Below are 25,268 nucleotides of genomic sequence, written 5' to 3'. Positions count from 1 at the left end.
TTTGTGTTTATCATAGAAAAATTAGGAGCCATCGATGAGCAAAAAGAAAATAAAGATTAGTTTTTTTTCTGTCATGCAGAGATAACTAGGGTTAATATCCCTCCAGACCTTCTCTAAATGATGCATACTTTCATTTTTTTTAATTAAATAGTTCCATATAGATAGTAAATTTTTGTCAGTATTTGAGAATTGAGTAGCTATTCACCTGGGAATAATTATTCTCTAAAAAAGAGATGCTTGATAGAATTTTGCATTAAAGGAATTAGACTTAAACTTCCAAATGGTGACTACTGGGTTTTCTGGCTCTTCTGATAAAGGCCAGATTGGCGAAGGAATGCACAGCTCCTCCTGTCCATGTCTACCTGACAAGTTTCAGTTTATATTCCCCATTTTACAGAGAGGAAAATTGAAGCATTGAGAGCATAAATGACTTGTCCAAGGTCACATGGTTAATAAGGGCTTGGTTAATAAGGCCCAGTTTTAATGTTCTTAAGTATCTTGTGACTTAGCCTTGGTATAATTTTTTTTTTTTTAAGATTGGCACCTGTGCTAACATCTCTTGCCAGTCTTTTTTTAGCTACTCAAGTTAGATAGAGAGTTGGATTTAATGAAGGTTCTTTTTTTTTAACTTAAGTACAGTAGCATCCCCCTTGTCTCCAAGAGATAAGTTCCAAGACCCCCAAGGGGTGCCTGAAACTACAGATAGTACCGAACCCTATATATGTAATATTTTTTCCTATATGTATATACATATTTGAGCTGCAATAGCAAAGCTAGCATGAATTTCTTTTGCCTTCACAATTTCATGGATAGAAGATTTGTTCTTACCATAGATCTTAGCAAGCTCAGCATGTGATTTTTTTTCCTATTAAGTCGAGAAACTTTCATCTTTTCACTTAAAGGAAACACATTATGGCTTCTCTTTGGCATAGCTGAATTGCCAGCGTTACTACTCTTGCATTTTGGGGCCATTATTAAGTAAAATAAGGGTGACTTGAACACAGGCACTGCAGTACCTCGACAGTCGATCTGATCACCCAGATGGCTGCTAATGGGCGAGTAGTTTATACAGTGTGGATCCGCTGGACAAAGGGAGGATTCATGTTCTGGCAGGATGGAGTGCGACTGTGTGAGATTAAAACTTACGAATTGTTTATTTCTGGAATTGTCCTTTTAATGTATTCAGACTGAGGTTGACAACAAGTAACTGAAACCAAGGAAAGTTAAACCATGAATAAGGGGAGACTACGTACTCATTTTCTTTCTAGAAATAGTTTCTCGAAATACTTCCCTTATAAAATATCATTTTTTACATTTTGATCTCTTTTCATATTCTGCCTGGCATGTCATCACTAGATATCTATACAAGAGGAAAGAAATACAGGTGCTAGTTCGTGAGGGTATAAATAATTCTTACCATGTTTAAAATGCCTGTTGAGGCAGATTTTCTATATTGGCATTATGACTGTAAATTGTGCTTGAGTTAATAAAAAAATAACTTATGTACCTCTTTATTATGATAGGAAAAACATTTTGACATTTTTAAATGAAAGTTTACATTTATAGCATTTGATATTGCTTTTCCTTATTTGTTTGAAAAATTGATCCACACTTCTATAGATATATGCTTGCTTTTTGTTAAAATCAAATGTAGTGTATTTTAACAAAAACTTAGAATATTGTTCTCATACTTTTTAAAAATGCCCTTACAGAATCTAAACTCATATCATCTTCTATTGTTAGATTCTACTCTGCTGTAAAATATCTCCCCAGCTCTTCATAAGTATTGAGAATGTTTTCAAATTATTCAGTTTAATGGGGTCATTGGGAGAGAAATCAGTTATAACTTTTAAACAGAATTGATTATAGAGTGAATCATTTTGAGTTTTTAAAATTATTCATAATTCACTGAGAGATTCAAGTTTGGGGCGTGCCTTTTTAGTTGTAAAATCTTTCACAACAAGATGCATTTAATAGGTATCAGTGTTTGTGAACTGGATTGTAAGTACAGCTTGGGATACACTCATGGTGATGTTTTCATTGTCATGAAATCATTTCCAGCAAAATGTGGATTTTCATTTTTTCAGAATTAAAATAAGTTGCTTATACTAATATGTTACCATGAGAATAAGGAAATAATTTGTCCTGAAGTTGATTATGGAACATGACAAAGAAGTTGATAATACTTCTCATAATGAATGAAGCAAATATGAATGAAACAAATCTCTTTGATTATGCTTGATTACATAGTAGTTTTTTTCATTATTGGTTTCAGATAATACTGCCTATCACATAGATTCATGACTGGCATTTTTCTTGCTAACTAATGTGAATTATTACTTAGTGTTGATTTTAATTAATTGAAAGTGTTTCCTACTATTCAGTGAAAAGATTTCTATGTTTAGATAGAAATGGAAAAATATTTAAAAATATTCCCATGAGGAGGTGGACTGATTTTTGAAAAATATTCCAAAATGTTATTTATTGCATATCTGAAATGGAATTTGATGAATTTTTTAATTAAAAGCTTGACAGGAGAGTAAAATTAATAGCAGGAAAAATAATTCTGTACTTGTAAGATACGAACATTATAAAAATCTGTTTTTTGAAAGATTTTCAAATATGTGATGGTTTTCCTCCTCAGAAAAGGATGTTAACAGAACAGATCGAACCAACAAGTTTTATGAAGGCCAAGATAATCCAGGGTTGATTCTGCTTCATGACATTTTGATGACCTACTGTATGTATGATTTTGATTTAGGTAAGTTCTCCTCTCATATCTTAATTTAAAGAAGGTTTATGTATATTTATTTTAGAATTTAAATTTATTAACCTGTCAGATGTACGTACTATCTCTGTGGCCTAGTTTTGATGGGGTGGTTCCACAGGGGACTGGAAACTTAGAAGGCTGTGGCTCCCAAGTGCTGCACTAGGGAGCGCTGTGTTGCCACAGCAAACTCATGGGGGCAACGTGGGGTGTTTTAAATGTTTGAGGGAAATCCAGTGACTTCTGTAAGACACTGTTCTGTTAGCCGAAGTAGTTCAGGATTTTAACACTAGATTGCTCCTTCCTTCTGTTGAAGTTATATCTTTGCAAAGCAGAGTTTTTTACCTAGATATGATAAGGAAGTACTGTGTGAAAATAGATGAGAAATGGGAAACGAGGATGGTGACATCCAGTTGGATTCCAAAGTTTCAGAAGTAGTATTGTGCCCAACAGGTGCTGAGTTCATAGGTCATAAACACTTATTAAATTGTTTGGATCTAACTACTTCATAAGTGGAAATGTTAGTTATTTCTCTGAGCCCAGGGATGCCTTGGAGAAAATTGAGTCATTAAGGATGCTGTAACGTGAGAAAGTTTGGGAACCTCTGTTTGATATGCTTTCTCCCTTGTGAAGAAAAATACTTATTTGATATCTCACACAAGCAGTGCAGATAATTCTCTAGGGCATGTGAGACTTTACTGTCTTTTCTTGGCAAGTCTGTTTCCTACCAAGAATGGGTTGGAAAGACTGGGGCTGGAGGTGGGATGGAGGATTGCATGGGAAAGGGATGCTAAGGGGTAGAAAACCTAAGAAACCGATATTTTAAGGGGCAGGAGAACTTGAGCTGTTTCTTTTGTTGACTTGAAAAGCCTCTGAATGAGTTTGTTCAGGAATAACCAGAACAACAGCAATTTGGGATGTGCGTGCTATGGTAAACCACTGGCAAATCCAACAGACAAAGAAGGGGAGCTGCCTTTATAAAGAGAAGGGGGGAGGAGGGAGGGGCTGATCTGAATGAAAGTCCATTGGGGGAAAGTAATAGTTCAGGGTAGCAGCAGGTTCTCATTGGCTGAGCTGTAGTTTCTCATTGGCTGGGGTCTTTCCAGATAGGGAGAGAAATCCTCCTTTAGTAATAAAGTAGTTGTACTTCCTGTCCAAGATGCAGGCATCTGTCTCTTCCTTTTTGGTGTAATTGATCGTGTCTGATGGGCCATGAGAGCTCCCCCTGGAGGCCTTCCTCACTCCAATTTAATTAACATTTCTTTTACTAATTTCCACACTAAAGAACCAGAAGTTGCCTAAGCATCAACCTTTAAATAAGTATAAATAATGAAAAACTTCTGAGTTACCTACAATGTGAGTGATTCCTCAGTAGAAGACAGTGGAAATACGTGTTTCCCAGATTGCTTTAATAGAGCTTGAAGTATCTTTTGGAGAACATAATTGGATATTTGGCATATTAAACCCAAATGAACCTTGAATTATGAGTATGTTTTCTTCTGTTTGTATCTATGTGAATTCTTCTTGGCTTCTTATTCGTAAGTTAGGGGAAGGTGTAAACTCTGTTGTGCATCTTTAGGCATCAGCCTCTTTGGTGACATTAAGTTAAAAAATCAGAGGGGCCGGCCCCATGGCCGAGTGGTTAAGTTCGTGTGCTCCGCTTCAGCAGCCCAGGGTTTCGCCGGTTTGGATCCTGGGCACGGACATGGCATCGCTCATCAGGCCATGTTGAGGCAGCATCCCACATGCCACAGCTAGAAGGACCCACAACTAAAATATACAGCTATGTACTGGGGGGATTTGGGGAGAAAAAGCAGAAAAAAAAAAAGAAGATTGGCAACAGTTGTTAGCTCAGATGCCCATCTTCTAAAAAAAAAAAAAAATCACAGATTTCTGTATAAAATGTAAAATGTAGCCAGTTCTATCACACCTATAGTGAGCCTCAGATTGGATCATTGAAAACATATTGGTAGAGTGCTTTTCAGGTTACAGAGTGCTGTCATACTCAGTTTTGATTTTGGGTTTGATTCTAATAGCAGCCTTTTGAGGAAACGGAGAAATAATCCCCACTTTATGAGTGAGGTTCTGTTGGTTCAGAGAGTGACTCAGGGTTACGCAAGTAAAGAATGTTGGACTAGGAGTAGAGACCCAGGTCTTTATTTCAGGCTGGCCTTCTTGCCTCTACGTATTCAGCACCCTGACCCGTTGCCATGTGAGCTTCTGTTACCCATATAGAGAATAGGACCATTATCCTGGGGAATGAGGCATTGCCCAAACTCTCAGACGGTAAGTTTGAGGTAGGCATTCGTGCATGTTCTCACAAGGAGTTTTTGAATGCTTAGTTTTTTTGGGCATAGTCTCAGACCAGTTAACTGGATAAATTGGGATCTTCATTTGTCTCTATTAACCCTATATTTTTTCTAATCAAATAATGTATGTTATCTTAAACATAGCCAAGATTCCCATTAAGAACTCTGGCCTTATGAGATGCCACGGAAGTTTTCATAAAGCAGTGGACCAAATTTCTTGCCTTTTACTCAAAGCAAAGTAACCTGGGCTATAAATTTACTCTTATAGGTGCTTCTGTCATTTTGAGTTGTTTGGCATCTTAGCCCATAGGTGAGGTATAGGTGCATTTGCACTGAACAGAGTCTCACTAATAGTGAGGAAGGAGACAGAAATGATCAGAAACAGAAGAACTTCAGGAAGAGTCATTTTTAGTTAGTGCGAAGACGCTACACCTAGGATCTTTCTATGGAAAGTTCTTTTTTAGAGTATATGTTTATAATTATGATCCTGAGTAACCAATAGAAGGTTAAATTATACTCAAAATACTGTATGTAAGAAGGCAGGACAGTGTCTAATTTAAAAAAAAAGGATTTCCGGGGCCAGCCCAGTGGTGTTGTGGTTAAGTTCTCATGCTCTGCTTTAGCAGCCAGGGGTTCAGATTCTGGGTGTGGAACCCACACACTGCTCATCAAGCCATGCTGTGGCAGCATCCCGCATACAAAGTGGAGGAAGATTAGCACAGATGTTAGCTCAAGGTCACTCTTCCTCACCAAAAAAAAAAAAGAATTTCCAATTCCTAAGATTTTTTTTTATTTGCTAATCTAAGGGATAAGCTTCAGTGAACCTGGAAAATTGACCTATATGTAGATGAGTTTTTTTGTCAGTGTAAGAAAGTGTACAGTAGGATGATAAGGAGTTCAGTTCTCATGCCTCCTCACTGAAACAAATTTGCTATGAAAATAGTTTTGGGGAACTGCCTCAGAAATTGTAGTAGTGCCGATAAAGATGTGCGTCATCAGCACTAGTGCAGAATCTGAGTGTCACTGAGTGCTAATTCAGACAGCTTTACTCTTTCCTTAATTAAAGGGAATTCGTACATTATTTCCACCCCCACAACTCACGACATATCCCAAAGAACGTCATGAATAAAATAAAATAAATTAAAAGCAACCAGAATACAGGTATTCATTTCACTACTTGCTTCAGCTAAGACTTACCACAGAGATGTGGTAGTGATCCCATATGAAAGCTGAAGACTTAAGGGATTAAATTAGCTTCTTAGAAACTTTTATTTATTATAACTTTATAATAAAGCGCTTTTTTCCCCAGAGGAAATATGCTTTGTAAATCTTTTGAAATATTTGTTATAGACCATGCGCAGTCAACCCCAGGAAAGTAGTACTCTTTTGCACTTTGTTGAATTTCCTTCATGCTTTAATTGGTTTAGTCTATATATTTGTTGTATTTACTGCATCAGTGCCGTGTGGGAAAATTCTGATAACAATTTAGTCTTCCTTCCAACCTACTTATTCTTTTCTTAACAGTGTTGTATTAATCAAGATTTTCCAGGGAAACAGAACCATTAAGATTATATATTTATTTGTTTACACACACACACACAAGGGGAGAGAGAGAGAGGGTGAAAAAGAAAAAGATATGGTATTGGCTCACGTGACTGGAGACAAGAGGTCCCACAGTCTGCTGTCTGCATGCAGAGTGGAGACCCAGGAAAGCTGGTGGTGTAGTTGGAAGGCCTGAGAGCAGGAGAGCTGATGGTGTGGATGCCATTCTGAGTCTGAAGGCATGAGAACCCGGAGCACTGAGGACAGGAAAAGATCAATGTCCCAACTCAAGCAGCCAGGCAGAGAGCAAATTCAACCTTCCTCCATCTTTTTATTCTATTCAGGCCCTCAGTGTATTGGGTAATGCCCATCCACTTTGGGGAATGCTGTCTGCTTTAATCAGTTCACCAATTTAAATGCTGATCTCTTCTAGAAACACCTTCACAGACACTCCCAGAAATAATGTTAAGCCTGACATCTGGGCACCCCTTAGCCCACTCAAGTTGACATATGAAATTAATCATCACAAGTGTGCATTATTTTAAAAAGTACCTCCAATAAATTTCTAGAAATGCTTACACTTAGATATCCTGTCACATGCATTATTTCTGGCATGTTTCTCCAAATGTCTTGGTAACTCCATTGTCTGATACTGTGATAATTGGCTGCCTGGCCCTGGGAACCCTGGTGTTCTTTTGTGTTAATGTGAGTAGAGTCCCACTTTCCGCAGGATATGGTGTAGACATAGTGAGGTTGATAGGGATTCAGCATAGCAGGAGATGATTGTGAGAGGCTCAGAGCAGAGAGACCTAAATTTATTTGTAAGGAGATCTTGAGGTGATCTGAGTGCCTCACTCTGTTATACATTCAAACTGAGTTTTCTCAGGAGACTTTGGCTTATTTGTTTCCTGGGCTCATTTTTAAACTTTTCTTCCAAAATAAGAATGATGTAGATTTCTAGCAGAAATATCTCCTCCCCCTTTAAGATATATACTCTTTAAATGGCTTCAGTGCATGTAGATTTTGGCGACTAAGAATGTAAGCTTTGGAACTGCAAATGAAAGACTGTTTTCCATAGACTTCCCAAGCTTTCATTGGAAAAAATTCTCTACGTACCTTTAACAAATGTACAAAAGTTACCAAAGTTAAGTAATAATATGTATGTGCAAAGGCTTGGTATGAGCTCTTGTCCCTTTCTTGATTCAAGAATATGTGTCTTAAGTCTCAAATCTAGTTGTAAAGCAGTTAAGAAAATTGAGGGTTTTATGAGATGGAAGTAAAAAACAAGAGACTTAACATGTTCAGGTGAAAAGCTAAACCAAGACTTTTTGTTTGTTTTTAAGTGAGGGGCCTGATTCTTTAACTTTCCAGTTTTTCTCTTGATCAAGGGCTGTAATTAGTGTCATGACTGAGAAATTTTAACAGCATCAAGAGAAAGGTGGTCAAAGTGAGAGTTTTAGGTACAAAATCCTGATTGGATTAAACCCATTTGTTAGCATTGGTTGGATATGGAGTAACAAGAAAGAAAAGAGAGAAGCACATAGATACGACTATTTGAAAGAGGTGCATCATTTTGTTGTGACTCCTTTTGTTTAAATTACCAGCGATCTGGTTGCTAGAGCAGTAGGACCCTTTTGCGTTCTTACTTTATTTGGCTTATTCATGCAGTTTGGTGCTGTTGACTACTCTGGCCTTGCAGCTTTCTTCCCTTGACTTCTACCACACCCTTCTCCCTTGAGTTTTTTCCCCTTACTTCTCTGACTGTTCCCTCTTAGATCTCCTTTGAGTATGTACTCTTAAGTTTGATGTTCCTCTGGGTTTTCTGTTCACCTCTCTCCTTTTTCATAATGCTTTTGCACATTATTTTTAAAGATATTACCCACTCTTGATAGTGATACCTACATTAAAACACATATTATTAACAGCTGTATTTCTGCTTACACCTCAATCTAAACCCATCTTTCTCACTTGATTGCTAGACTTCCTCCTCCTTGTTTATTTTCTTTTCTTGGTGAATATCAGCATCGACCAGTTTCTGAAACCAAAGAAAAGATGTAATTTTAAGTGGAATGGTGGTGATATGCACAGCAGGATACGTAAAGCTTAGGTTTTTAGAGACATGATTATTTTTTCTGTTCTTTTTAGGGTATGTGCAAGGAATGAGTGACTTACTATCCCCTCTTTTATATGTGATGGAAAACGAAGTGGATGCCTTTTGGTGCTTTGCCTCCTACATGGACCAAATGGTAAAAAGAGAGATTCCTTCCTTTAATCAAACTAATTTAGAAAATTTTAGTTGTATAATCTTATTATATAAGATTGATGTTCATATTTAGCCAATTAAGATGTAACTTAAAAAAAATTGCTCCATGTTGTTCATTTGTTTCTTTTCTAAATAGTCTTTTCAAGAGGCTTGAAAGTACTGCATTGTTTTTAGTACAGAAAGTAGATGGCAAGTGCCTGTGGAAGAGGAATAATCAGGATTTAATATCAGCAAATTCTATGTTCTGTAGAAGAGCCAAGAGCCATGAGTCATTATAGAATATTGATGAAATAGATGAATTCAGTTCTTGTGAAGTAGTTGAACGTTCATCTCATCTGTTTCAGAGATAAAGCTTAGTCATGCCGAGTAATATCCTTACCTTTTGTGAACATTTTGGGTTTTGTTATTATAGTAACTAACTTTTCTCCAGATGTGTTTCAACTATTTGTAATGCTGACACTCTCTTAGAACTTCGCTCTTATTTTCTCAGAAGCATGTGATTATTAGAGTTGAACTATGTTTACATGTACATATTATTACAAAGAACATTTTATCTATTATCGTTGATAGATCTTGAAGACAGAGTTCTAGAATAATAGTACAGAGGGTATTATCAGGGAAATATAGTGGAACAGTCTTTTCAAGTAATCTGTTAGGAAGAAAAAAAAAAAGCAGAGGGGCTAAGAGTAGGTAAAGGCACAGGAAATCCAAAGACCTGACTACATAGGTCATTGTACTGTGTCAAAATAAAGCTAATAAACTTGATGCTGGGCCTTGACGTTGGATATTGAAATGGCTTGCTTCCAAGGGGATAAGAATTTTGAGTATGTAATCATATAAAATGTTCCCCCTGAGTTTAACTCAGAGTTTCTGGGATACAGATGTGAAATTTGGAAGTGATACTCTTCTTTTTGATTACTTTTATTCTTCCCCTCTTGTTTGCCTCTTGTTCTTTCCCCGTCCAATTGTCCAGTTTTTCCAACTTTTATCTAGTTCCTCAAGTCTCTTATCCCTGCTTCCAAGTCATCTTCACTTCTAGTCTTTTCCAAATGTATATTTGATAAGATTTGATAATTTCAAAATGTTCTTTTACTATTTAAGTTAATAAATATTCAAATTATGTAGTCTTTTACCATGAATTAATGTTTTTGGATTATTTGGAAAGGTTATTAATTGCGGTAATCTGGTAATATCATAGTTTGTCTTCCTTACCTGTTTGATTGATTGATTTTACCTGCCTTCTTAGTTCCAATTACTCCCAAGTGGTCTAGAAACCTGAGACATTTGTTATAAAGGTCTGTACAACTCATACTAACTGTATAAAAACTGTTGTCTTCCTTCCTTGTGTTTTTGTTGTTTATCCTCTTTTCACTAGAGCTAGTACATCCTTGATAAAGGGGTCATGTCTTTGTTTAACTAGTTCTCTGGTATGCTTCCAAAATTTTCCTAATGGCTGACGTGAGGTTTTTGTTCAAGAGATTTTTGTAGAATACACACATATTTTCCCAGTGCTTGGTTTAGACCTCTCCTTATGTAGATATTCCAGAAGTACTAACATGAACATACTGCATTTAGTTTTTTAAAATAATTGTTTTCATAACACTGAGGCAATATTGGCACATTCCAGTATATTGGCTTATGATGCCAAATACATAGATACATGCATACATGTGCATGTATTTGCATCTCAGATGTGAAGACTACTTTCTGAACATCTTTAATGCGCACTTTGCAGTCTATTTGTCATTTTTGTGTATGAAAGCTCAAGTTCTTTTTTCTGTCTTTTTCACAGTAAATATTCTCTGTGTTTACCTTTTCCATTGAGGATGGTCTGGGGATTTTTCTAAAAAGATCTCTTAATATATTGTTTACTAACATTTTTTTCCATAACATGTGAACAAAAGGGGAATATGTTGTGATAAAAATAATCTGCACAGTTATTTTCCACTGCATTGCTTTTGTTTTGGTGTCCTTAAGTCTCTACTGCTGTTGTTGGATTCCTTTTTGTTTTACAGCTTTATTTTATGTAAGTTTTTATTTCTTTTGTGATGGCTGAACCTAATGTCTATAGATTTACTTCTGTTGATATTTACTCGCATCTAATGTAGGTCTAGGTATAGGCGTGGTCTGTTAGGGAAGTATTTGCAGAGTTCTCTGATGAGCGTTCTTCTACCCACCATCCATTTTGTTTACAGATGTGCATATGTACATATGCACATATATGTATATGTGTGCACACATGTTTATTCACAGACACAGTTGAAACCTTTATATAGCCATTGTTGATCTCATTCCCTCTTCTCCAGGAGTAGCTACTTCTCTGAAGTTGGCTTCTATCATTTGGGTGTGCTTCTTTTTAGAGCAGAGTGGGTAACAGTGGCTGTGCTGTGTTGGTACACCCAAGCCAATTCTAACCTTTGGCTGTGTCGCAACAAAAATTATGCTGTTAATAAAAGAATTAATTCTGCTTTTCCCCTACAGGTCCATGTGGTAAATGTGAAGAAACTATATCCCAAAGGCTTGTGTTAGTCTACTAAACTAGTTTTTTAAATCATTAAAGAGAAACTAGTTTATTGAGAATTAGTAGCCTGTAATTTTTTTTTTTTTTACCAAGAATGAATGACTTCTAATCTGATAAGATACTTCTAATAAAGGATTTTATTGCCTCTAAAACTGGAAAAGAAGTGTGAAGGAGAGGATCTTGTTCTTAGACTTTTCACAAGGGTTAGCATAATAGGCCACCATAGAGGGATTGGAGCACTTGAGTTAAAGGAATCAGAATTGTCTAAGAAGCCTTGCATTTATTTTGGTTCCCTGCCCCTCCCAGCTCACCCTGCCCTCGTCTGAAGTGTTGGTAGGGAATCTCCTCAACATTGAAGGTTAAAGTCAAGTAAACCACAGCAATTCTCAAACTTTATGATCTCAGGACCCCTTCACATTCTTAAATATTATTGAGGACCCCAAGAGCTTCTGTTTATGTGGGTTATATTTATTGATGTTTATCATATGAAAAATTAATACTGAGAAATTCATAAATATTTACTAATAAGAGTAAACGTATTACATCTTAACATCAGTAACATTTTTTAATGAAAAGTAACTTCTCCTAAACAAAATTTATTGAGAAGAGGGATTGTTTTACATTTCCCATTTTCTTTAATGTCTAGGTTAATGGAACACAGCTGGATTTTCACATCTGCTGTTGTTTTCAGTTTATTGTGAAATCACACATCATATGTATAGCCTTTACACTTGTCGGAAAATTTAAAGTGCAAAATGCATATAGTGTTTTACTATTATCGTGAGAATGGTTTTGACTTCACAGATTCCCTAATGTCATCAAATCTGAAAAATAATTGTTAATGCTGTAAATTAAGATATATATTAAAGCTAAAATTAATTCTATTTCATGTAATAATTTGAATAAATATTTAACAATGGAAATGATTTGATACAAGTTTATTTCCCAAATGTGTGTTCCTTTCACTGGGTCTGTTATTCTCTTTGAAAAATAAGTATATCAGTCAATCTAGAGCTGCATTCTTCTTTAGCTAAGTCAAATGAATAGAGGGAAAAAAATAATACTTAGTTTGAGACCAAGGATTCACTTTCTTTCCTTTCTAATGTTGCTTTAGCTTCTTATAGTTGCGATTTTTTAATATAATCAGTGCATATAAGTCCACCTTTTGTGCTTAGATCATGGTTTAGTTATCAGTGAATATATACTGTAAAATATTTATTATTTATTATATTACTTATGTGGTAACATTTGTTTCCTTTTAAAGCATCAGAATTTTGAAGAGCAAATGCAAGGCATGAAGACCCAGCTAATTCAGCTAAGTACCTTGCTTCGGTTGTTGGACAGTGGATTTTGCAGTTACTTAGGTAAGTTTAGTGAATCAAAACTATACCCAGCAAATTGTAGGGTAATACATAGGAAAAACGTAAAGAACTCTTTTAAAGACATAGGTATTCTACCGCCGTTGCCTGGGTTCCTTTGAGGAATAAGAGTGGAACCAAATTGTCTTTGTATAATTCTGCTTTGAAACAGTTTATTCATAAAAGAAATTATTTGTTGTTATTAGGTGTTTTACTTTTAAAGAAGTTAGCCTGCAAATTTGAATTGTTTCCTTGAATTAGTAGAAGGCAGTTAAATTTATAGGACTTGTAGTAGTCTACAATGCATAAAAAAAATTTGAGTTTGAAATAGGTTCACTGTATTCTGAGATAATTAGCATAAGAGTAAGCCATATATACATTTTTTCTTCTGTATAGAATCTCAGGACTCTGGATACCTTTATTTTTGCTTCAGATGGCTTTTAATCAGATTTAAAAGGGAATTTAGTTTTCTAGATATTCTTCGATTATGGGAGGTAAGTTCTTAAATTATTATACAAATGTAATATTTATTATGGAAAGAAACAAATTTATTTTATAGAGTATAAATGGATTATAATAGCCTAACTGAAATTTCTAAAGCAATTATGCTCCAAAATTCTGATAGTTTTGTAGTCTCTCCTTAAAAATTAGTGATCTTGAACTGAATTTCTGGTCTTCTGGTCTTTGGAGCTTTTTTGTATAAATCATAATCCTTCTGAGAGTTGGAGCCAGTCGGTTTCCTGGAAGCAGTTGTCTAGACCATTTGTGCCCGTGTTCTCTCCCTGGGAGACTTGACTTTCTGTGAGGCTCAGCTGCATCCTGATGTAGATTGTATAGAGTTCAAGGAAGTTTTGACAAGACGGTCAGTTGAGATGTCACATTATTTGTAGTCTGAGGTATGGGAGGGAGCCAGCTTGTCTTTTGCTTTTTTAAAGAAATTTAAGTTAGAGCAAAATACTAAGAGTAGTATAACAATACTAAGAATAATATAACAAGAATATAACATGTGTGAACATTTTGCCATATTTACTTCTAATGTTTTCTCTTTTTTCCCAAGGAAAAAAATGAAAGATATAGCTGACATCTTTTTTAATCACAACTCCAAGTCCCATTTCCTTCTCCCCAGCTCTAGAGGATATTCATGATCATGCTTTTGGTGTATATCCTTTTACTTCCTTGTGCACCCAGGGCAACTCTTGATGAAAAACAGAAAATTATTATTTTCTTCTCAAATATCTGTTAATTATTAACAGATCGATGTGCTTTAAAAATAGCATATGGGTATAATGGCTGCTGTCTTCTTTTATAAAGGATTACAGAGTTTCTCCCAAGGAAAGAATGGGAGAGAGAATCCATTTCAGTAATAGATACTTACACAGTGGAACCCCAGTGCCATCTGAGGCTTTTGCACCTGAAAATTGATTCCTATACTTTTGGTGACTCTGCTACCTTAGAGAAAGTGATGCTCTGATTGAGGGACCACTGCTTTCTGGAGGATCACTTCCTTTGTTTGAACTTAGAAGTAAAATGCACATGTTCTTGCCCTGGAATCATGTTTTAAAGTTCATCAACCTTGTTAAATTAGTATCTCAACTTCTTTTTTAGAGGATGAATTGAGAATATTGTTACCACATAGCTAGAATAACTCCTCAATCTGTGTTTATCAAATAAATTGGAAATTTTAATGAAACCTTTGAGGATAATTGCATTGTGATTAAACTTCCAGAAACTGAATTTAGTCTGAAAATTGTTCAACTTGATTTTCTGCTAGTGAAAGAAGTACAAATATTTCAGATGTACTTTAATAGTATTGTTTATGTGGGTCTTTTTATGTCTCCAGAAGAGACATTGTTAGGTACATTAACCAGAGGGAAATTAAGGCCTTAAATTTGAGAGCATTACCTATATTTAGTCAGAAATGCAGCTATTAATCAAACGTTTCATATGTTTGGGTATAAATTTTGGGTAGTCGATTCAGTTTTTCTCACAATCAGGGATAGTCTGACTTACCTAATATGATGTTTAGAAGGTAGAGCTATCTCTGGGTGTTTTTGATTCCATGTGCTGTATAACTGAATTTTTTTTTTTATTCCCAGGATTTAGCTTTTTTCCCTCCCCCAGATACTGAAGATGATTTAAAGTGAGAAACTGAAGGTTCAGAAAAATAGTGAAAATGCCTCTAACCCTTACACCTTAAACTTAAGCTCAGGTTGTGACCTTTTAATTAATACCATGTATCATGTTGGTTAGGCTCAGTGGTGTGCTTATTGTAGTTACCTAAGGAGCCACATTTGGAATTCATCATATTCCCATAATGTTAAACTTGATGTTAGTTAGTAGGTAAAGGTAAGACTTCCCTTCCCCACCCTTCATTTCCTAACTAGGAAAACAGTGGACTACCCCATCTAGGCAACTTCTGCTTTGCATAGAAGTCATTCAGAGTTCAGCATTGTATCTGTGAGGATGATATTTTAGAATTGATAGAGTTTACTAAATAGTTGTTCTGTTTTTTGTAGGTCATGTGGACTGAGCTACCTTGTAAAAATTTCCATCTTCTTCTCTGTTGTGCTATTCTGGAATCAGAAAAGCAGCAAATAATGGAAAAGCATTATGGCTTTAATGAAATACTTAAGGTAATTATTCCTTTAATTTAGATTTTAATATTTGGCTCTTTCCTCTGTTTGGTGGTACTGATAGACAAAACGTTTCCTTGGAGCTTTATTGAATTCTTTGAGTGACTTAAATGTCATCAGTAACACTTAGTACTAGAGCTGACTCTCTGAGAATGACAGTTCAACAAATATGCGTTGGCCAGTTATTTTTACCTGGTTAATTAGGAAGAAAAGGAAATTCAACAGATTTCCTTTATGTTTAGTTTTCTAAAAGAATAATTGTGTTTTGCTTATAACTTTGGGATAGTAGACCTGGGACAGCTGCTGGATTTAATGTTGCATAAGCTTATTAGCCATTTTGTAGCTTTAAAACTTGAAGTAATCTAATGAAAGATATAGTGAGTTTCCTGTTTATTTGTATTATGTGAATATTTTTATTTTAAGGATTTTATCTGCAGTGAAATATAACTGACAATAAATTAGTAGGATATAGTAGTGCTTTCAGTTCGGATTATCATTTTATTTTATTGATTCATTTTAGCATATCAATGAATTGTCCATGAAAATTGATGTGGAAGGTGTACTATGCAAGGCAGAAGCAATTTCTCTACAGATGGCAAAATGCAAGGTATACAGTGTTTGAAGTAATGAGAAGATTTTTTGTTTGTTTTTGGTGGGTTGAGGTAAAGAAAAGTTTTCTTCTTAGAAATAAAATAAATGGCAGTTTTAGCAAGTTGAAGGCAGACACAAAGCATTGACTGGCATTTGATTTACCATTACAGATTTACAGCACTTAATTGAAAACAGTTGATTAAGTATGCTAGATAGGAAGCATATAATAATAAGACAAAATGGCAAAAGTAATGAAAACATTTCTGCAACAACTAAAGAGGCTGTAGAATTTAACCGTTGATATATTACACAATTGAATTAGTGAGCACAGAATAGGACCTCGTGTTAGATATGTAGTACCCCCAGATAAAGACATGCTAATCAGAAACAATTAAATGGATAGTATTTAGTCTAGATCATTATATTTGTATCAGTGATGCTCTCAATTATTTCTAAAAACAAGGCAAATTTGTTGTATTATCTGAATTCAAACCAAATCATTATACTTTTGATGTATTTTGTTTTTTGTATTTTAATGAGAATTTTTATTTGGTCTTTGTGTCATTTCTTCATGGTTCCAAATACTTAACTTTGGTTCAATTCTACAGATGTTCATTTGATAGCTTTTTGTTCCAAACATGCCAGTGAGAAACTTCTTACCTTTAAGGAACCTCTGTGTTTTGAGGGGGAAAGACTGTGTAAATAAGGAGAGTGAAATAAATGCTAAATATCAGGAAACAATGTTTGTAAGAGGGTGGGGTGGGGTAGAGAGTAATTTGGAATAGAAGATCAGGGAACCTCTTATGAAAAAAACTGGTTAGGATTTCATGTGGAGTGGAGAAAGAAGATTTGAGAGGGTACATAACGATGACTGCTAGAACAAATCTTCAGATTCTGGAATCGGTGTCGTCTTGAGTAGAAGTGTTATTCTGTGATTACTTTTCCTCTGTAGTGAATGATGGTTTTGTGTTTGATTTTTCATATTCAGGAATTGCCACAAGCAGTTTGTGAGATCCTTGGGCTTCAGGACAGTGAAGTTACAACACCAGATTCAGACACTGGTGAAGATGAAAATGCTGGCGTGACTAGTTGTCCTGCATCTGCATTTCAGAGTAACTCCTTGCCAGCACTTGCTGCCAGTGGAGCCAGAGCTGACAACCCAACACAAACACCAATGTCCCCAAATGTCAGCAGATTAACACCTGCATGATCATTTGCTTAATTTTTGAAGAGACACTTTGTTGCAACTTTTTTTCAAATACTTGAAAGGTGGAAATTTAAAATCTTGGTATTGATCATGCTTTAAGGTTTATGGAAAGAAAGTGTACTGATGTTTTTGCATTAAAGCTTTACAAAGATTTAAACTAATTATTTTTGTAGTTACTTCTACCAGATAGCCTTTTTTTCCCAGTAACATTCCTTAGTATTTTTATAGCCAAGTACAGATTATTTTCTTGCTGATGAACTGGAATTGGATAAATATTGCAAGTGGATGAGATGGAAATTATGCACTTTGAAAAACATTCACTTTGTTTACTCTAAGTTTGGTGGGTTTTGGATTTGATCAAATTAAAGGTTGAGGCTTTCTATAGCATTCTGAGCTGAGAAGTAGATTGTTGTCCAGTGACAAGATTCTCTTGTTTGTTTTTCTCTATTGTTTACAGCAATACTCAGCTTAAATATTTATGCTGGTTGAATGTGATTTAAATTGGACATTTTCATCAATGCAATTTAATGTGTAGATATTTCAACCATAGAAAGTGGATTGGCAGTATATTTTTACATTGAACTTTTCTTCACTTGTATATAAAGACTATATACGTACTTATTTATGAGTATAAGAAAAGATAAGCATATTTTCTTTAACTGAATAAACTTGACTTGATTTATATAACCTGATTTCACAAAGTTAATACATAGCTTCAATATGAGATCTTTTTCAAAACTATTTTCTTAACCACACATTTATTTCATGAGACCACATTCAACCCTGTACCTGGTGTAATTTTAAAATTAACTGCTTGTAACCTCACTTTACTAATGATGTTTATTATCTTTCCTAATAATGCATTAACTGATTCATCAGGTCTTTAAATTTTCATAAAATACTCCTTGCAAAAAGCTTATGTCAAAAATTTCAGTGTACTATCACGAGTCTCAAAATAATACTTTTTTATATATGAACAAAGCTGTTGTTTTTACCATGCAGTGTTGCATGATTTAAAGTTATGTGGAATTAACAAAACTGATTCTGTGTTAATTGTAATTTGTTAACTCCTGTACATATCATTAAAATAAATTTGAAGTTGAAGTAGCGTTTTCAGTTAAATTACACTTAGAAAATATTCTGCTAGTTCTTCATAAGAAAGAAATCCAAGATGGACCCAGTACATCTCATGTTTTTATGTAATTGAAGCAATCATTTGAATGAGTTGTGAAAATGAGAAGAAACATGACCCTTTTTATAACCTAAAAAAAAATTTTCCTCAGGATGAAGTTGAGCCAGTGTTGCCTTAGAGGATGTCATTATCTGACTCAGTAAAGCGGCTGCCCACACTTGGTGCTAATAATGTAAAGTAAAAATTACGCAGTTCTAAATCAGTCCAGTAGATAGACACTTTCCCCCCAGAAAGCTAGGGAACCAAATGAACTTTTTTCCTACTTGCACGTTAACTGACAATAATGACAGTAGAACCATTAGATTTTAGTTTTTAATATCATATGTATGTTATCTTTCATCAGTTAATAAGAGTAAGCCTATTCAGGGGGAAAAAAGTAAACTGATCAAAAACTCAGCATCTCTAGCCTTTCATTTCCTGCTGTTCAGGAAATTACTTAGAACATCTTGATGTTCTTCTTGTTCTTCCTGGACAGGGACTTTTGGGGAGTTTTTTCATACTACGTAATGTGATATCTATTTCAGAGTTTTAAAAATCGTAATACATTTAGTAAGTTGAACTTTTATCAAGTTTTATTAAAACTACTTGTTAAAACATTGAATTTCTATCTAGCACATTTTTGATATGGGAGTGATAATAATGCAGTGGTAGATAAAGTCTTAGATAATCAGAGTCCACAAAATCCAGTGAGCAAATACTACGTAAACGTGAGCTATTGAGATTGCTAAAATAGATAGATAGGTAAATGCGTTAGTCTAACCTTTTAAAGATTTGTTTATTTCAGTTTTCACAAGATGCTCTGTCCACACTCTGATAACATGTAAAATATTATGTGCTATATTAAGTGATATTTAAAGTTGTTAAAATTCAAGTAATTTCTAATTTAATTGTAAAAAGTATTTTCAATTCTGATATGAGTGGGAAACATTTTTGCATGGAAGAACATCTCTACTTTGATTGTTTCATGTGTCTAGGATTCTTCATCTCTTTATATATTATGAACTCTAGTCTTGGTGATGTCTAAAGCTTTGTTGAGTAAGGAAAACAGCCTTTTGGGATAAGATAGTGATTCTTGCTGAACCTGACATTTCCAAGGACTTTTATAGATGCCGACTATTCTTACAGAAAATTCATATAATTATGCCATTATTAAAGATAGTTTGTATAAAGTAATGCAAAATGTTGATTGAAGAACCTAGAACATCATTTGACTTGTGTGCAACTATGTAACAAGGTAATATCATTCCAGCTTAGATTTCTCTACTTGGGGTTTTCAGTAGGTGCGTGAACCTCTTACTGTATTTGAAGTCTTGTGTGCATATATGCATATTTTGGAGAAGAGGTCACATAGTTTCTCAAAACCTTCTCTGATTATCCCCAAAAGTTGAGAACCATTGTTATAAATTATTTAATGTGAGAATAATAACATAATTTAGGACTCATGCTAATGACTTCATGTGCTGAACTTCAATTAAAATATCTTCAGAGTGCTCATTCCCAATCCTTGGTCTCTATTTAATCAATCAAAATACATGTCCAAGCTATACTTCATACATATAGAATCAGAATCTTTGGAAGTGAGGTCAAGGAATCCACGTTGTCACAGGCCTCCAGCTGGTTCCTGAGCCTCCCTGAGGTCAGAGAACTGCCGTTATATGTCGTGTTTCAGGGATTAACACTTTCACTTATGGTCAGGTAGACAAGTCCCTAAGTTTTTAAAAAGTAGTTCCGTGATTTTCTAAGGTGGATTTGCCGTAGTTCTGGTCACCATTTTGAGTGGAAAGTGAGGACATTCATCTTAGCCTATTTTTTATAGATTTCCCCCTCCGTATCTTATTTTTGAAGGTAAACTTTCAGTGTCACTTGTGAACACGAAACAAGATGAAGTTTGAAATCAATCTGCAAGGTTTCCATCAGTATCTAATGTCATTACCTGATTCTAAACATCTGTATCTACTGGTACTAAAGTGTGAATACGCTACCGTTTGAATGATGCAATGTATTTAGTCTGTTCTCCCTCTAGGTCCTTATACTACGGTGATTTTAAGTTGTAGATTTTTGAGGATTGTTCCGATTACAAATATTTTTCTCATGGTTTTGTAAGTAAACTCCTATTTTTCAGGCTATTTTTTTTGACCTGGGGAAAAACAGTGTGTTGCCCTTAGATGCAAAGGTTGGGTGGACTAGGGCAGTTATACTGGACATAACTTGTGTAACTCTTTGGATATCTAAAGCACTTGTTCAGACCTTAGGAAATTACACTGTTTAAGAACTCACTGTAAAGAAAAACTGATTATAATCAAAAGTCTCTAAGAACTATCAAGAATCAGAAATCCCATAATTGCTTAATGTAGTTCAATCCCTAAAGTCGGAATGTTAGAATGATAGGTCATCTATAAAATATGGTTTTCCTACTCAAATATCTATATAATGTAGTGCTCCTCATGTATCTCGCTGTGTGCAAAAGAAGACAATGAAAAGAAATTCCAGTAGGCTTAGCTGTGATCATTGAGCAGTGTAGTTCCTGGTTTAGCTTTTTAAAGTAAGGCTTATTAACTTCAGAGATGGGCTTTTGCTGTGACAGTCAATAATAGATGTTCCCTATACCACACTAGTCTGATTGGAGGCACAAGACCCAACAGGTTAGTAAACGGCTTTAAAAACACAACTAAGGCTGTTTTTAGATTGCTTTAGATGTTATATGGCCTGGCTGTACAAGGGACTAGAATCTCTTCCATGGTCACAGGATCACTTTGCAAGCCACCATGGTACTTCTCAGTGCTCAGTATTTACAATGCATACCACTATCACTGTTTGGCACAGCGTGCGGGATACACCCAAAGAAAATTTGGGCCACATGTTTTTTATTAACTGAATCAAGTGTTAAATGAGCCAAATGGAGTATTTGCTGAATAGGAAGTCGTTAGCAGTTGACAGCTTCTAACCCAAATAGATATATAAAGACTAAATTGATATGTTTTCTGAGTGAAATTGTTTAAATTCTTTTACTTTTGTACTCTTAATGGAAACAATGCTGTTACAAACACATAGATGCTCTTATATCCTCCTCTCTCCCTTCCTCCCAAAAAAGGACAAAACTCAAGATACGTTCTCTTTCACATGTCAGGGTGTAAAGAAGTTAAGTCTAAAAGTTTAATTTCGTTAAATTGCTCAATTTAAACTCGACTTCTGAATAACTGGGACAAATATTTATTCTCTTTTGGGTTACAGAGCTTTTAAGAATTCTATATAAAGGCTAATGGATTTCCCAAAGGAGGAGAAACCCAATCTTAAGGTTCTCACTACCTTCCTTCACTTCCTATTAACTAACAGTGTTTTCCAAACTAGCCTTCTAACTTTCTGTATAGTATGACTTGTCCCAAAGTTTTATTGGTTGGTGAATATAGAGGGGGAAAGAATCCCTCTCACTGACATACCTAGAAAGAGTGAGAAACCCTAGCTTCGTAAACTGCAGCTTACAGAATGGGTGGGTTAGCCTTGACAGAGGCACATCTTAGGGAAGGAATTTAAGAGTTAAAAATGCATCAGCTAAGGCCCAACAGATTGAATTCAGATGGCAGAATCCTGGAGCCATCCCTCAGCCTCAGCAGAACCCTTTTTCCTTATCTATTCCCTTGGTCCTAACAAGACTACAACCGAAATCCTTCCAGACATGGGAATCCACATCCTCTCCCTATTTTTTTTTTTTTAAGCACCTTAGACAGATTCTTTGCCACAGAAATTCTCATCTCTTTTGGTCACTCTCTCAATTTGATTTTGCAATGCTTTTCAAATGTTTGGGTTGCTGAGTTTTCCAGCTCTGTCTTCAACTCTGTAATTCAGAATTAGACATAAAGAGGTAAGTTTCGAGGAGTGGGGGTTGATTCTGCGAGAAGGCGCGAACAGTTATGAGCATGTCTTCTCACGGCTTCACAGTGTGGAATGAATCCATAAGAGGCCTGGCCTTCATCTAGGGGTCCCTCCTATTTTAGTCTCCTTCCTAAGCTGACTAGGTTTCTCTTAAGGACTCATGCATTGTCTGAGAACATCACTATGGAATTTTAAAAAATGTTCTATGGTCTTTGTTAAACTTGCTTTTAAAAACCATAGAAATTTTGCATGCCTTATTTTTCTTGTTTTCTTATTTATCTGCTATCAATAACTTCAAGTTTCTTGGTTACAATTTAGAGTTTCTTACCTATGTAAGCACAAATCCTGAGTTGTGTTGACAGGTGATTCTTCTGGATAAACAGTACAACTTGCTTCAGACATTTGTTTCCTCAAGGAGTTCATGGAGGCTTGGGCTGGGGTGTGGACACTCGGATCACCATATAAAGTGCTCTGTGTTCTTGCCACCGATGTGGAGTTTATCCTGTAAGCTCTGGGAGTCAGACGTTGGAAAAAAATTCAGTCAAACTGCGTTGTTCGTACTAGAAAATGTCCACTGTACTTATGAATGCGAAACAAGGGTTAAACTATTTGAGCAAGAGGACAGGTTTTAGATTCAGGTAGTCATGGAAGTGAGACTCAGCAAGGTTATGTCTTCGTTTTGTGACCATAACGGTCACAAACGCTGAGCCCTCGGTTTCTGACCTGTTGGTAGGGATAATACCCCAGTTGTGAGGAGTAAATGGAGTACATATAAAACGATTAATAGAGTGCCTGGCTTGATTAAGCATTAATAAATGCTCTCATTATTATCTGGTGGCCATTAAATAGATACTGCCGCAGGCCACCTTTTTCATCTTAAAGCTCTGTGGTTTGTTTTCCCTCCCAAAACATACTATCCTACAGGACCAGCCTTAGGGCACCAGTTGGTTTGTTTGCAATTGACTGAGGCTATTTTCATTTCAAATCCGAGCTGTGTATTCTGGTTTCATCTGAGCCACTGCCTCGATGACCGCAAAGTAAATCACGGTCCCCTTTGTGCTTGCAGTTTTATCCTCTTCCAATTGGGCTTAAATGTGCTTGCCTTTTATCAAGCTCCCTTTATGAAAGTTGTTATGAAAATATGATAATGAGAACACAGTGTAAGATGTATCTCATATTTTGCCTATTAATAGAGTCTGATCATTCTTAAGTCAACCCTCTTGGTCAGTACAGCAAATAATCAAAGAAATTAAAAACAAACACAAGGTATGTCTGCATTAAGCATTTGTAGCAGTATGGTAAATGATAATGTCTACAAACATTTTGTCAGGGAACAAACTGATGCCTAAGACTGTGGGTAGCTGTGGTTGGTTATTTTTCAACATTAGGTCAGTTCAGTCAGACTATGATACCAAATCATCCTTTGTGACTTTATTTCCCATTATATTGTCTAGATGTCTGGCTGGTTGACACAACCTCCTTGCAAAGTTTAAATCCTTGTTTCCTTTATCTTTGTTTATACTTTTTCCCCCTTCAAGGTGATGGTTTCTGTAGTGTGTAGGGGTACTCAGCAGGAATAAATACATTTCCATTGTGTCATAAACAGCTTCGTCTGATGTAATATGAGTTGAATTGGTGGAGGCCACTTGGGTATGGTAGAGTTTGGAAATTTTCTTCATGTGAGCACGAGTGTATTATTGCTCATATTCTCTCATGACCAATATCAATTTTATGAAGACTTTTCATTCAAAGTTAGGGTAGGATTTTATAAGGTCTCAGGTGAACCTCGGACTTTTTCATACTGCTGCCTTATCATTTTAAAAATCTGTAGATAGGGGCCAGCCCCGTGGCCTAGTGGTTAAATTGGAGCAGTCCACTTCGGCAGCCCAGGGTTTCACGGGTTCGGATCCTGGGTGTGGACATGGCACCGCTCATCAGGCCACGCTGAGGCGGCGTCCCACATAACACAACTAGAAGGACCCACAACTAAAATATACAGCTATGTACTGTGGGGATTTGGGGAGAAAAAGCAGAAAGAAAAAAAGAAAAGGAAAGCAGCTTGGCAACAGTTGTTAGCTCAGGTGCGAATCTTTAAAAAAAAAGAAATCTGTAGATATTTAAAGTACCAGGCTAATGGCTACTTTATTAACTATGTTCATGATGATGGTTTGTGAATAGCTTGAAAAGAAAGTGCTGTTGTGTAGGGGCCTGCTTGAGTTTCCCAGAAGTTAGTCATGGCAGACATTTCATTTCTTTTTATTGATAAATTACTACTAAATCAAGAAAATACCTTAGATATGGTATACATTTATTTTGGTATGCTATTCATCTGGCTATGTTGGAGGAGTTAGAAGTGGATGGTAGTAATAGTAAACAATTCCTGCCATGGAATTTACCCTGTAAGCTCTGGGAGTCGAATGTAAAATGAAATCTAACAAAACTGATTGCTAGGTTGGTTTCATGCTATAAAGTTCAGTCTTTTTTTCTTTATTCAACATGAGTTTAAGCATAGAAAGCATATGTATCAAATTTGCTTTGAAACAAAATTAATAGGCTGGAATTAGGGCTTAAAACCAAAATGACAAGTTACTTAAGGGAAAGAGATCAGACTTTTTGTTGATTCCCAATCTTGAAATAATCACTACTGATTCTCTTTCAAATGTCTCCATACTTACACATCCCCTGTCTATGCTTTCATAACTTCAAGCTGCTTTCTCCATTCACTTTGAGGAGTGGCCAGGAAAATTCTTCCTTTCAGTTTATTTGTTTACCTTTTCACACCAACACGTTTCTTTGCATATCTGAAGCTTAGCTTTCCCTTGATGACATTGAATTCCCAGTTGGCTTTTTATTTGGCCAGAGTGATGAGAGTGAGTGGTGAGGGAGGGAGGAGTAAGAAACCCCCAGGGTCTCTCATCTTTTGCCTACAGTATGGAAGTCTGTATGTGTAGTGGGGGAAGTTCATAGGCGTGGGGAGGTTGATCTGTTCCAGTGTCAACTATGGATACCCCTTGG

The 25,268-nt window shown here is 35.7% G+C and overlaps 1 protein-coding gene across 4 annotated transcripts in view; it reads left to right on the top strand.

Moving 5' to 3' along the window:
• TBC1D15 (TBC1 domain family member 15) overlaps nucleotides 1–18,298 on the top strand; it is a 56,697-nt gene extending 38,399 nt beyond the window's left edge. For all 4 annotated transcript variants that reach the window (XM_046646277.1, XM_046646278.1, XM_046646279.1 and 1 more), the window contains 7 exons: nucleotides 2,645–2,761; nucleotides 8,764–8,864; nucleotides 12,667–12,766; nucleotides 13,157–13,254; nucleotides 15,277–15,393; nucleotides 15,914–16,000; nucleotides 16,973–18,298. In XM_046646277.1, coding sequence (XP_046502233.1) covers nucleotides 2,645–2,761; nucleotides 8,764–8,864; nucleotides 12,667–12,766; nucleotides 13,157–13,254; nucleotides 15,277–15,393; nucleotides 15,914–16,000; nucleotides 16,973–17,194 — 842 coding nt within the window. In that variant the 3' untranslated portion in view covers nucleotides 17,195–18,298. The remainder of the gene's footprint in view (nucleotides 1–2,644; nucleotides 2,762–8,763; nucleotides 8,865–12,666; nucleotides 12,767–13,156; nucleotides 13,255–15,276; nucleotides 15,394–15,913; nucleotides 16,001–16,972) is intronic.
• The last annotated feature ends 6,970 nt before the right edge of the window (nucleotides 18,299–25,268 follow it).

Source organism: Equus quagga, chromosome 19, assembly GCF_021613505.1.
Source record: "Equus quagga isolate Etosha38 chromosome 19, UCLA_HA_Equagga_1.0, whole genome shotgun sequence".
Taxonomy (NCBI): domain Eukaryota; kingdom Metazoa; phylum Chordata; class Mammalia; order Perissodactyla; family Equidae; genus Equus; species Equus quagga.
The sequence above is the reverse complement of the archived record's forward strand: the minus strand, read 5'-3'. Positions and strand labels throughout refer to the sequence as shown.